Source organism: Pollachius pollachius (genome assembly GCF_949987615.1).
Source record: "Pollachius pollachius genome assembly, chromosome: 11".
NCBI lineage: Eukaryota > Metazoa > Chordata > Actinopteri > Gadiformes > Gadidae > Pollachius > Pollachius pollachius.
Genome location: NC_136944.1, coordinates 18,958,365 through 18,972,264, shown reverse-complemented (window position 1 = coordinate 18,972,264; position 13,900 = coordinate 18,958,365). Strand labels below are relative to the sequence as shown.

The following is a 13,900-nucleotide window of genomic DNA, read 5'->3' as shown; positions in this document are numbered from 1 at the left end:
AAAGGAAAGAAATGTTGTAGGAAAAATAAAATAAGATAAAACACAGACCGATAGGCTTTATTAAAGCCCCCGTGGTGTAGGGCCTTGATGCTGCTGGACGTTCATTGGTTGAGGGTCAGGGTGAGGGTTATGTGTGAGAGGATCGGTCAATTTAGGGACTTGAAGGCCTAACTTGTTATAATTGCTATAACTGTTAAATCCGTTTAAGTATATAATTGAATGATTTTTGACCATAGGCTAAATAGGCTGCTAAGCACAATTATTTGACAATGTTTGGCATATTTAAATTATGGATATTTTTCAGACTTAATATTTTTTAATGTAGACAACGGGTCAGAAATTATAACAAAACGATTGAAATAGCCTCTATGATCCTACTTTTAGTTGTATTATACCGTATTATCTTATTACTTCGATGTACTTTTTACTTTTAAGTTATGCCCAACATTATTAGTATTCATTTTGTCCAGCAACTGCGCTTGACATAAATGTGCCACCAGTGACAAGAGGAAAAAAAAGGCAGCTCATAAAAACGCTCCCGACCAATGGGAAGCGAAGGCTGATAGCATCCAGCCAATCACAGGCAGAAGGTGGAGTGAGGGTTTTAAACTTCATCTAAAGTTCCTGTATCACGCAGCTCCAGCACTCACATTGTGCTGTTCTACTTCCACAACTCATGACAGTATAAGGAAACAAGACAGCAGGAAAAACAAACAAGCTTTAGGAAAATAGAGGAGCACGCTTTTTCTTAAATATGTTGAAGGAGTAAGCATGACAAAGCGTGCGTAAAAAGCGCGTTCTCCATTTAAATAGACTTTCAACGGAGGGAAGGGATCCAACGAACACTATCGACTTTTTTGGGGGAATTTCATCTCAGTTATCAAAAAAAAAGAAGGAAATGTTAAAAATGACGGATGAGCATGACAAGGCTGTCCACGAGCCGCCGTGCAGCCCTTCGGGCTCCAACTGCTCCATGTCTCAGGACGAGTCGGACTCGGACGCTCCGTCCTCCCCGACTGGCTCCGACGGCCAGGGATCGCTGCTCTCCGGCATGGGCAAGAAGCTCGACCCGGAGGAAGACGACCGCTTCCCAGCCTGCATACGGGACGCGGTTTCTCAGGTGCTCAAGGGATACGACTGGTCCTTGGTGCCCATGCCCGTCCGAGGGAACGGCTCGCTGAAGATGAAGCCCCACGTGAAGAGACCCATGAACGCGTTCATGGTGTGGGCTCAGGCGGCGCGCCGAAAGTTAGCGGATCAGTATCCCCACCTGCACAACGCCGAGCTCAGCAAGACCCTGGGGAAACTTTGGCGGTGAGTCTCTTATTATTTGTCTGGTAATAATGAGAAGGTGTCCTTCGAACTGAATAAATATCTGCGGATCTGGAGTTCTGCAGAGTTTGGGCGAATTGAAAGGCCGATTCATAATTACGTTAAATAGTTGTACTAGTATTAGTTTGTCAATTAGTTTGCGAGAGAATACAAAAAATCAATTATAAAACAAATGACTTGGTGCGTTTTTGTGCATTGTCGCTGTATTGTTGCCAAAAAAAACCACAAAAACTATGACTGCAACTTCCTTTGTATGTACGAATGTATGTATGTATGTATGTATGTATGTATGTATGTATGTATGTATGTATGTATGTATGTATGTATGTATGTATGTATTTATGTATATATGTATGGTTTTATGTATGTATGTATGCATGCATGTACTTGAATACATACACTATCAATGTATGTATTCGTTTACGTATCTATGTATGTATGAATATATCCATGTATGCAAGCATGTACGTTTGTATGTACTTCAATTCATGTATATGCATGCATGTTTGTACGTATGTATGCATGTATAAATGCATGTATACATGCATGCATGAACTCATCCACGGCTACTCATCCACGGCTAAGCATAAAGTTTTCTACATCTATCAGCTGTATTAAAACCTAACCTCTCTCTCCCTCCATCACTTTCTGTCCCTCCATCTCTCTCTCTCTCTCTCTCTCTCTCTCTCTCTCTCTCTCTCTCTCTCTCTCTCTCTCTCTCTCTCTCTCTCTCTCTCGCTCGCTCGCTTGCTCTCTCTCTCTCTCTCACAGCCTGCTCTCTGAGAACGAGAAGCGGCCGTTCGTGGAGGAAGCCGAGCGCCTCCGGGTGCAGCACAAGAAGGACCACCCGGACTACAAGTACCAACCCCGCAGGCGGAAGAACGTGAAGCCGGGGCAGGGGGACTCCGACTCGGGCGACCTGGCCCACCAGATGTACAAGGCTGAGCCCGGCCTGGGGGGCCTGGCGGGCATGAGCGACGGCCGGCATCACCCCGACCACACAGGTACGTGACGCCCGTGACGACGTGACCCACCGGCATGACATCATCATTAACCATCGATTTTCATGCATCCATTATTTTTTGTTAATATGTCGTGTACTGCAATGAAAGCAGTGCTGGATGATGCGTCTGGCACACGTTCATCATGATGACATTACCTACCGGCGTTTCGTCGTTTTCATTGCTGATTTGATTTGTTGTATATTATATATTAATATATTGTGTACCACAAAGGAACAGCGGTGGTGGAGGATTTTGTAGTTCAGGGAAGCTTCGGGGGTTTTGCATCTTTTGTTTGGATCGCCTTTGTTGTCGTGTGTTGTTTCAACTCTCCTCCTCCTCCTCCTCCTCCTCCTCCTCCTCCTCCTCCACCAGGCCAGCCCCACGGTCCACCGACCCCGCCCACCACCCCCAAGACGGACCCGCACCACCCGGGCGCCAAGCCGGACATGAAGCCCGAGGGCCGGCGGCTGATGGAGGGCGGCCGGCAGAACATCGACTTCAGCAACGTGGACATCTCGGAGCTCAGCACCGACGTCATCAGCAACATGGAGGCCTTCGACGTGCACGAGTTCGATCAGTACCTGCCGCTCAACGGCCACGCCGCCGCCGCCTCCTCCGCCATGCTCTCCCTGGACCACCACCACCACCACCACCACCACCACCACCCCCACCAGGGCCCCGGGGCCACGGGGCTGGGCGGAGGCGGCTCCTACCAGTCCCCGTACGGTCACCTCGGCCACGGCGGCTCGGCGTGGAGCCGCAAGGCCGCCTCGGCCACGCCCGGCGGCGCGGGGAACGGCGGCGGCGGCGGCGGCGGCGGCGGCGGCGGCGGGATGCCGACGCCCCCGTCCCCGGGGGGAGAGGCGGGGCTCCACCGCGCCCACATCAAGACGGAGCAGCTGAGCCCGAGCCACTACAGCGAGCACTCCCACAGCTCCCCGTCCCAACCCGAGTACGGCCCCTTCAGCGGCCAGGCCTGCGTCTCCTCCTCCTCCTCTTCCTCCGCGGCTCCCGCCCCCCCCGGCCGCCTTCTCCAGCCCCCCCCAGTGTGACTATACGGACCTGCAGGGCTCCAACTACTACAGCCCGTACTCGGGGTACGCCTCCGGCCTCTACCAGTACCCCTACTTCCACTCCTCCCGGCGGGCGTACGGGAGCCCCATCCTCAACAGCCTGTCCATGGCCCCCGCCCACAGCCCGTCCGGCTCCGGCTGGGACCAGCCCGTTTACACCACCCTGTCCAGACCCTAACCGGGTGGAGTGGGGAGGGGGAGGGGATCAGGTGAGGCCCTGGGCACACCTCCTGCCCCCCAGAGCACTGAGACTCCGTTCAAGAAGATAATGCACTACTAACAGGAAGGCAGCAGAGCGAGAGAGGAAGGCGGTGCTCGCGGCTGCACAACCCGACAAACAAAAGCAAAACAAAATGACATAAAAGTGCCTGCTGATTTTATACAAAGTGTATCCGTGCGACAAAGAAGAACTCTTACACAAACACACGCAGGACCACGCGGCGATGGACATTTAACACAGTGATGAAACGTGTGGCTGGCAAGTCAAACTCCTCCGTGAGGACATATTGCCTCCGCCTACCTTCGTTCCAGTTTCGTATCGCACGTGTCGATTGTGCGTGCGCGTGTTGATGTGCGTGCACACAGCGTGTGTGTGTGTGTGTGTGTGTGTGCGCGTGTACTCGTGTTTGCACACTCAAGGCAAAAAGCAAAGGCCTGTCAAAGAGTTTTTCTAGGAGGAAGAAATTGTTGGCCTGAATCCGTTGACAAACAGATGGAGATTCAGCTCCATCGGGGAAGGCGCCCAGGCCCAATTAAGACAATTTGCGTCTCGGTGATAACGGCCATAACTACATTCTAAAAGATCTGGCAGCGACAACATCATACGGCATAACTCAATGGCTCTTTTTGAATCTTTAAGTGTCATTTGGCTTAGAAGTCTTAAATGTATTTATGTTCAGTACTTTATTTCTTACCATTTCTGTTTTTTCTTAAGTATACACATATAATGTGGGTGTGGTTATTTACATTATTGTTTTTGTCACGAATGATAAAGAAAAACCAGACAACTTGACATGGATGGATGGACCGGGCAGTGAGGTACAGAGAGGGTACGAAGGGGTTTTGATATCGTTCCGTTTCACCACCATTCACACGAGGTCAGCCCCGTTCCGGGATATGTTTGCGGGAGGACCGATGCCGGACACAACAGGTGTCAGAAAGCTATGCTTGGCGAATTGCGATTAGTCATGATGGGGGGTTAAAGGAAATGGGGTAAGATAACACCGAGCGCACTGAGTGACATGTCAGCTGGGTCTCCTGTTTGCAAGGATGCAGAGACAACGACACATGGATGCGTGTGTGTGTGTTTGTTTGTGTGTGTGTGTGTGTGTGTTTGTGTGTGCGTGTGTGTACGTGTGATTTTGGAATGTGTGTATGTGTGTGTGGGGGATTTTTCATGTGTGTGTACATGTTTGAGAGTGTGCATATGGGATTTTGCAAGTGTGTGTGTGTGCCATGTGATTGTGGTTTTATATTTGTTTGTATGTGATGTGTCTCTGCAAGAGAGCGGAAGGGACAAAAGAGTTGCACTCTAAGCCTGTATCACGTTGCATCACAACTTCTCACACAGTAAAACCCCTTTTGCTCTAATGGGCGAGGAACATGGAGTAAGAAGTTTGATATTAAAGGATCATTTTTCGCCAGAAGAAGGCGTTTAAAGAAGAAAGTGTGATTCCCTTTCCCCCCCCCTTTCATCTCTTGAGTCGAGTGCCAACTCCCTGTTGCGGTCTCCCTTAGAAAACCACGTCATTTGTGCCTTTTAAATGCTTTTCAGCCCGTACCGCGATATGAATTCTAAATTAACAAATTCCCATGCCGCTTGCATTCAGTTCTTCACAACATTCAGACACGGATGCGTTCTTTTGATAATATACTTTGTTTGTTATCATTCCTTACACTCTTTGGTTTCGATACCGTTTATGTTATGATTTGAAAGCTATAAAACTCTGTGCTCAGATTTCTCTTCAGTGTTTTCGTAGTGTTTTGTATATTTTTATTGTGTACAATTGAAAAAAAAAGGCTGTGAATGTACTTTCTTTTTGAATTATTAACTACAGATTCATTCCTACCCGCACAGCTAATACATTTTCTCTGGCCATTTTTGTGAATGTAAAATAAAATAAAACCTTTTCTTGATATTGAAGTGCTTTGCCTCATATTATTATTCTTTGGTATAAAATATTCTTAAATTAAGTGGGTTGCCAATTTCAAAGATATGAATTAAGATGCAGTGGTATATTAAGTGACTTCTAAACATCCGACAAACAAAATGGGTAATTTATCCATTGCGAGCTTGGCAAAGTACTTGAACACTTTTGCTTTATATAATTTAAGTCATGAAGCACAGGTTTTAAAAAACAAATATGTGTCTAGAATCTTTTTCATTTTGATATAGGTGCTCATTCTCATATTATAAATAGAGGAACCTCAAGGAATATGATATCTGATAAATCCAGAAACATCATCACGCTCCCCTACGGGGCAAACGTTGACTCTGACATTAAAACATAAATGGTCAAAGATCACCACACTGATCCCCCGCTGCTATCTTTACGAGAAATCTGAGCATCGTATTTCCCCTAAAACATCTGTTCTCAAACGGGAGGTCCACTGTTTCCTATGGCTTTGCGTTGTGTGTCAATTATTTGATTGGGGAACTTCGGAACGAAATAAAAAATTAAAAAAACAGAATCACGCTGGTGCTGTTCTTAAAAAGTAAACAAAATAAATAGTAGCAGAATGCAGGCAGATAGCGCTGGGTCTCCCTCCCGGTCGAGTGGACGGAGCGTTGGGGTCGGTCCCGGGTGCATGCCCGGGCAGCCGTGCACGGCCGTGCCGGAGGGGGAGCCAAGAGGCCGGGACGCACTGCTGAATGTTAATGACTCATTCTGCTTCTGGTGGAGGGGTCCCTATTGTCTCCGCTTTATCCGGACAAGCTCGAAAAGAATTAATTGGGACCGAAAATGGCAGGACAGGGGGCGAAACTGACAATTCATTAAGAGGGTCCTGAAGGACAAATTAGACGCACATAGAAGGAGGGGAGGAGGCGAGGGGAGGGGATTTATTATCCATTTCATTGTCAAATTCTCCGCAAACAAAACAACAACAACAACCACAAGTAAACATTTTCTAAGACAATAAAAGCGACAACAAATTGACCAGCAAGCAGAACAAACCGCAGAATAAACCCTCTGAGCGGAGCGAATCAGTAGATAATAAAAAGGAGGAGATAATACCGCGGCAGATGGGGTGTGGGTGGTTCAGGAACAACTTGTTGTTTTTCTCCTTCAAAGTCTCTGTTTTTTTTTTCACTAGCGTTTGCCAAATAGTTTCAGGAGGAACTCTTGAGAAAGAACAGGAGTGAGTAAAAGTGAAGCACCACAAAAACATAATAATAAGAAGGCACTTGAGGGTCCTCCTTCGGATGCTTTCCCCTGGAACCCGGAGCCTAACGGGCCGAGGTTGGCTCCAGTGTTGCCAGATTGGGCCAAATTGGGCGGGAAATATGGCCCAATCTGGCAACGCTGGTTGGCCTCCGAGGGAGGCTCACTGTGAACGGTTAACAGCTCCAGAGCGGAGCCCATCGCTGCCTACATAAGCACGCCGAGCGCAGCGGGGATCGCTAGCGCAACATTTTGAAGAATAGGGCGAAGATATTGACTTAAACCCAAAGTCATTAGGTCGATAGGAGTCCGCTGTTTCGCAGAGGTGTAAGCACACGATGAGCCAAACCACAGGAACATACATGTGCACACACACACACACACACACACACACACACACATGCACACAAACACACACACGCACGCACGCACAAACGCACGCGCACACACGCACGCACACACACACATACACACACACACAAAAGCACACACACACACACAAAAACACACACACAAAAACACACACACACACACACAATCAATAAAAGTACACGCACACACACACAAACAGACACACACTCAGGCTCTGATATTAAAACACTTCTCACAGTGTAATAAAACATTAGCGGTTGTATGCGTAAGCTTCACGACTTAGGGCTTCAGAATACATTCCAACTGTCACTATCGCTCCAGATAAAAGATGAGCGGTGCTATAGTTCTAAAGGTGCGGCCCCCGAGCCCACAGGGGAAACTAGCCGAGCCCAGATAGATGGAGGAGGACCTCGCCTCACTCTAGACAGCAGAATTAGTCGCCTGGTTGTGGCCTTGTCCTGCAGCCTAATGAGCCTCGACTGAGTTTGGGGCGCTGTTCCGGGAAGAGAGTGAACGGGGAAAACTCGGAGAGAACTGTAATGCTGATTTGCAAGGGAAATTAAGTGGACATAAAGTCCTGCACAGAACGGACCGCACTTGATGTACCGGTCTCTTCCAAGTCCTCTCGTTAAAACAACCATGTAGGGATTACCACTTCAACTATGTACTGCATGTTTGGATTAAGTGCTTTATCAGCTGGACGATTGCATAGCAGCATATCAAATAACTAAACTATTCTTTGACTGATTCCTATATGTGATCTGTTTATTTGCGTTCATCATTTGGCTAAACTTTGTTTGGATGACAACTCACCTAGAACTCAAACTATTACTATTCCAGTGTGCCTCAATAGTAAACACATAAACGTAGCTATATAATAACCTCCTGAATACATTACAATTATTTTTGCATCCACTTCCTGTTCTCTTCCTGCCAGACATAAAATACTTTTTTTTCCCCTCTTCTTTTATGGTGTCTCTTATGTTTGGCTGTTTGATTTCCATGCCAAGTAAAACCCAGCGACAGAACAGAACCAACACTGAACTTCCTCTATAGGCCATGGCTATAGAGGCCTGTAGTTCCCAGAGTGACACTGAAGTAGTGTGCTGGGGTGAGGGGGGGAAGGGAGCAGTAGTGTTGGCCGCTCCGAGGAAAACCCTGGATCCTGTGCAGGCTCTGATCCTGCTAAAGTCAAAAGTTTTCTGCTTCTGAAATGAAAAGTAAAATACTAGGAAGCAATCTTTTTCATGTATGTTTCTCAAAATAGGCTGAATGTCGATTTAATGTCTGCTCGTAGTGTGAAGGAGACTGCTCGTAGGGGGAAGGCTTTTTTAATGATAAGAAGAGAAAATGGGAAGGGATGTGTGGGAAGGGAAAAAGATTTTTTTTAGTAAAGTATAGGATTTGTCAATTTGTCATTTCGCTTGTCGAGGGAACTCGGATCAACAAATCACCTGCTTGTCAAATATTATAATTCCTAAACGATTTCTGGCACCCACACATCAGTTACAATCAACTTGGAACGGACACTTGATGTTGATGATATTATACTTTTTAAGACCAAACTATGCTACAGTGTAGGCCTAGCATACCTCCAAACATCTTGAAGGAGATGAGCTGGTCACCATCAAGATGAGGCTCTCCCTTCCTCGGTGGACTGTGTTAAAACGCCATGACAACGGGATGCTAAATAAAGACACAGCGAATGTCACACTGCAGGTGTAGCCACGTGTGAATTTAACGACTGAAACTCAACGGCTTCAGGGGTAGGCTACACCACTGTGGTTTATTTCATCCAAAACCTTCAGCCTTGGGTTGTTTCAGAGTTTTCCTGAATCCTAAGAAGTGCCTGGAAGTAAAACAGTTAAAAGAAAGAAAGGAGCCTTAAACAAAACATAATGACATCTGCCAGTGTTCTGTTCCCTTAACAGTTGTCCACAGTCTTTCACTTCAGCTTTTTTTTTTTATTCAGCTGATCTCTTCTTTTCACGTTTTCTTGGCAATCTCAATTGTGAATTGGGTGGTGTCGACGCTGCCGCACATTTTTTTCTTGTGACAGCTTATAGAGAGACTTGTAAAACTATTGAGATGTTTTCCTTTACTGCGGTGTTCAAACTTGTGTTGAATATATCCACCATTTTACGACAAACTGATTTGTTTGCTGGCAACATTTTGATGCCCAACAACTAACATTCGTCTTTCATGCCTTTTGAAACCCAAATGTAACAAATGATTTGAAAGGTAGAATATGTAAAATATCCAAGTTAAAATATCTTTGTTGTATATTTGGTTGAGTTGTGTACTAAAATATCCCAATTGTGTCCACATTTTTTAACAATGTCAGAAAATGTGTAGTTTTATTTATTGTTACTGTGCGTTTCATTTTGTCGCATGTAAATGGAGTCATACGTCAGTAGAGAGCTTATTTATTGATATGATATTTCTACATCAATCTAGCATACTACGAAGTGCAACTATGACAAGTGGTTCATGCCAGCCACTGAGCTAATGTGTTCATTTTCAACAAGCTCACATTCTTTGGCACAAATGTTTTGACCAGGATAACAGCGCTGGACTACCCCACGATTTAATTTGCCACATAACGTATGCTACAGCTGTATGGGCAGTTTAATTATCTAATGTTGACTAAGTTAGCAAGTTAACATTACATTAGCTAATTTGACTTGCAGATATTTCTTTAGAATTCATTGATTTTCACCGGCAATGGCAGTGAAAATCCACATATCCCCAACAGACAACTGAACCCATGTTACTTCTCAACGTCATTAAACAACATATTTAGTTATTATTTTGATCGAGAGTAACCACAGCGGCAGAGATTACACATAACACCTTTAAGTACATTTTTAATGGACTAAACTTTAAGTGGCTATGCTCAATTGCTCATTTTCAAACAAAGATGGCCAACTTTGAACACGAATGGTGGCGACTAATGACGTTACTTCAAGGCAGTCATCATCGTGCTGTCAAGAGCATTCTGCCCCGTGGCTAAAGAAGGGTCAACCAGGGGGTTAAAGCCTCCGCACTGTTCATTCATTTGCTCCTGGGAAACAAAGGACGGGAGGCGGAGAGACCCACGACTGCTACGCTAACAGGTTAAGTGAATTACATTGTCTCGCCGCGCTAGCCAGTTCACATGCGATTATAACCAGGGCCATAACCATTGGCCATTGCCGCGGGGGTGTTAGCATTTATTAATCCCAGATCTTTGTCTTCCCCTGGCATCGACGCAGGCTGTGCTCCTCGGTCTGCTGGTTGGACGGCCACCACCGGCACGCAGGATCCTGCAAGACCCAAGAATGCAGAGTGTGGGAGGACCATTTGCCTCCCAAACCCTACTTATGCACAGAGGCAATGGAGGAGAATACCAAGCTGACAGGAGAAGGACGAACAGAGAGGGGGAGGGAGAGGAGGCGTAAATAGCGGTGGATCGGAAAATAAGAGAGGAGGGCTCCGATAAGGTCACAGAAGAGGAACATAAAATAAAAGTTGGTGTTTTGTCTCTGGTTGGGGTTTTTCAGAAGTAGCTTTGGCAGAGTGTGAGCAGAGGACAGCAGGGCCAGGGCTCTGAATGGAACTCGGTCCCGCTTGGCAGGTCTTTGTGTGAGTGCACTCTGTGGGAGCTCAACTGGCACAACAACATGGCGACTGCGACCGAGTCTATCGAAACCCGTTTACCCTGGCGTTACACAACACACACGCACATGCAAGCACGCACACGCACACACACACACACACACACACATGCTCATATGCATGCACAAAGGCAGACACAAACACACGTGCATACACGGACACGCAAACAAATGCAAACTTGCCCATGTACATAACATACACACACACCCACACATGCACATGCCTAAGCAGGCACACATAACACACACACACATGCGCGAAACCAAACAAATGCACACATGCGTAGGCTCTCACACACACACACACACACACACACACACAAGATCTCACACACACACATACACACTCACGAACATACAAGCACACAAACAAAACAAATACACTCATGTACCTACTCATGTACGTGGGTACAACATGCGCATAAACAAACAAACACTCAAACAAATATGCACAGACACACACGCACACACACACACACAGCCTATACGGCCATAGGGAATGCATTTGTGAAACTATGTGGGGGATGCCACACGCTGAATGGTTTCTAAGAGACACCAAACGCCACAACATATTAGGTGACCGGCCCGATATTTGTTAAACGCTTGCATTATCAGCAACACATGTGAATCCTCTCTCACTGGATATCTTCTGCGGTAGGACAAAGAGCAGGATGGAGGAGGATACACAAAAAAAAAGGAAAAATATCAAGATAGTTTGATCTCCCCTGGGGGTTTGGCCTGCAGGTCTTGGAGCTCAGCCAGCCCATTCATAGTCCGGTTCTTGATATGGATGGGCTTCATTATGTAACGGAATCTATTGTCAATGAGAAGAGCTCTGCCAGTAGTGTGTGTGTGTGTGTGTGTGTGTTTGTGTGAGTGTGTGTGTGTGAGTGTGTGTGTGTGTGTGTGTGTGTGTGTGTGTGTGTGTCTGTGTGTGTGTGTGTGTGTGTGTGTGGGGGGGTGAGTGTGTGTGTGTGTGTGTGTGTGTGTGTGTGTGTGTGTGTGTGTGTGTGTGTGTGTGTGTGTGTGTGTGTGATTCTTTATTGGATTTTAAATTGGAGGCTTGACCAAAAAAAACATGAATTAAACCCTGGCTCACGTCAAGATATACTATCTCACTTCTGGTATTGTCCCGTTAAATAGTCCTACTGCTTTCTGTCTGGCTAAAATTTGTTCCAATTATTTTTCTTCCTTTAAGTTTTTTCTTCTTCTCCAGCTAAAAGCGAAAAATCTTTTCACAATTTATTTTTCATCATTCTGTCAAATAGCCGTGTTAGGAGTAAGCCGTCCCGCGGCCGCGGCCAAGCACTACAAATGGGAAACATCAAACCAGATTCGATCGGATTTACGAACTCGCTTACCTCCTCCCTGCTGCTTTCTTCTTACGTAACCCAAGACGCCTTCCACCGCCCTAACCAAACGCAGACCCGGGTGTAGGATCGCGCCGAACCCAGAGACCGGCTCGGGCGGCAGACCGACCCAGTGCAGCCCTCCACCTCCCCCTCCCCCCACACACACACACAACTGAGGGTGCGTCGGCGTAAAGTAACCGACGTGACATTAGCTAATTAGCTAGTTAAGACCGGGGTGCCCCCCCCCCCTCCAACCCTATCTCCTCCCACCCGAACGGGACCCCCTCCCCACAGGGCTGTGAGATGTTACCTCGGCAGGGCCACAAACCCCTGTGGGTCCTAGGGATGGGCGTGCAGGGAGGGAGGGAGGAGGTGGGACTGAGCAGGGGGAAGGAGGGAGGGAGCATAAAGCTGCTAAGTGGCCTGCTGAGGTCGTCCCCCCCCCCCCACCCCCCTACAGGGCGGACGACAGGGTGAGGTCACTTTGTTTAGCAGGGGGAGGGGCACAGTCTGGGGCCGGCTGCGGTTCGAAACCGGCCCTCACCGGACCTTGAGGTGTGAGCCTTTGAAGTCGTCAGTGTTTCAGAAGCAGTCTCTGCATGGATCACTCACTCACACACTGCGTTCTGCTGATGTTTACCGTCCACTCTCGGAGGAGCTCCTGGCGTGGTTGTGTGAATGACTGGAGAAGGCAGTGAGGCAACGGGAGGTTTGGCAAGAGGGGGTCGCTTCCTAAACTGTTCCAAACTCCAACTGGAAGAGCTGCACGAGCCCTTTCCTCCTCCTGTCGCTAACGTGGTTTAGCTTGGCCTCTTCATCGTTCGTCATTTTCCTGGGCTCTTCCACCCGGGGCCAGTGATCCGGAAGATTACACGCCCGCAAGCGTTGTTCGACAGAGTGTTGTTGGTGTCGGCTTTTATCTGGAAGGCCTGAAAGTGTGGCTCATGTTCACAGCGGTCGGACATGAGCTCCCCCCACCCCTGAAATGATGTCAGCCATTAAAAGTGTATTTACAAGTTGTGCGTGTTAACTTATAGAAACACGCACATTGATTCTCCATCGGTTCAATTCCATTTTATTGAGTCACAGTGTATCACAATGTAATGGATTACAGTAAAGTCACATAAACAGTGTATATATAAATCCATTACATGAAAAAATAACTACAATTACCAAAAATGACAGCTGTGGATAAATGAATTGAGGACAATGAAACAAAGAAACCACAAACGTGATGCAAACAAAGACAAAAGATGTAGGTTCTGTGAGCCGTCAAGCGAGGGAATAAAAAAAAAAAAAAAACGTTTTGGCACGTCGTTTGTGGTTGTTTGTTCTGCAACCTGCGTTGATACAATGCAGTCAACTAACACCATTGTAAATGACGAAAAGTGGACACAAACTCACCATCTGCCACAGACAGAGAACGACCAGGGGAAAGAGAGCAAGAGAGCGAGAGAAAAACGAGTTAGAGAGAGAGCGAGAGAGAGAGCGAGAGACGCAAGAGAGAGCGAGAACGCGTGCGAGAAAGAGAGAGAAAGACAGAAGACAACGCGTGCGAGAAAGAGAGAGAAAGAGAGAAGAGAAAGAGAGAGCGAGAAAGGGATAGAGACAAAGAGAGAGAGAGCGAGAGAAAGAGAGAGAGAGAGAGAGAAAGAGAGAGAGAGACAGAAGGAGAGAGAGAGAGAGAGAGAGCGATAGCAAGAGAGAGAGCGAGAGAGAAAGGGAGAG

At 47.0% G+C, this 13,900-nt stretch overlaps 1 protein-coding gene across 1 annotated transcript; it reads left to right on the top strand.

The window, feature by feature from the left end:
• Positions 1-492: 492 nt before the first annotated feature.
• On the top strand, positions 493-5,494 carry LOC307082359 (transcription factor Sox-8-like). Its single transcript, XM_079745903.1, is given in 4 exon segments — positions 493-1,314; positions 2,104-2,336; positions 2,709-3,351; positions 3,353-5,494. Coding segments are annotated over 4 exon segments (1,527 nt in total). The 5' UTR covers positions 493-898; the 3' UTR covers positions 3,588-5,494.
• Positions 5,495-13,900: the final 8,406 nt, after the last annotated feature.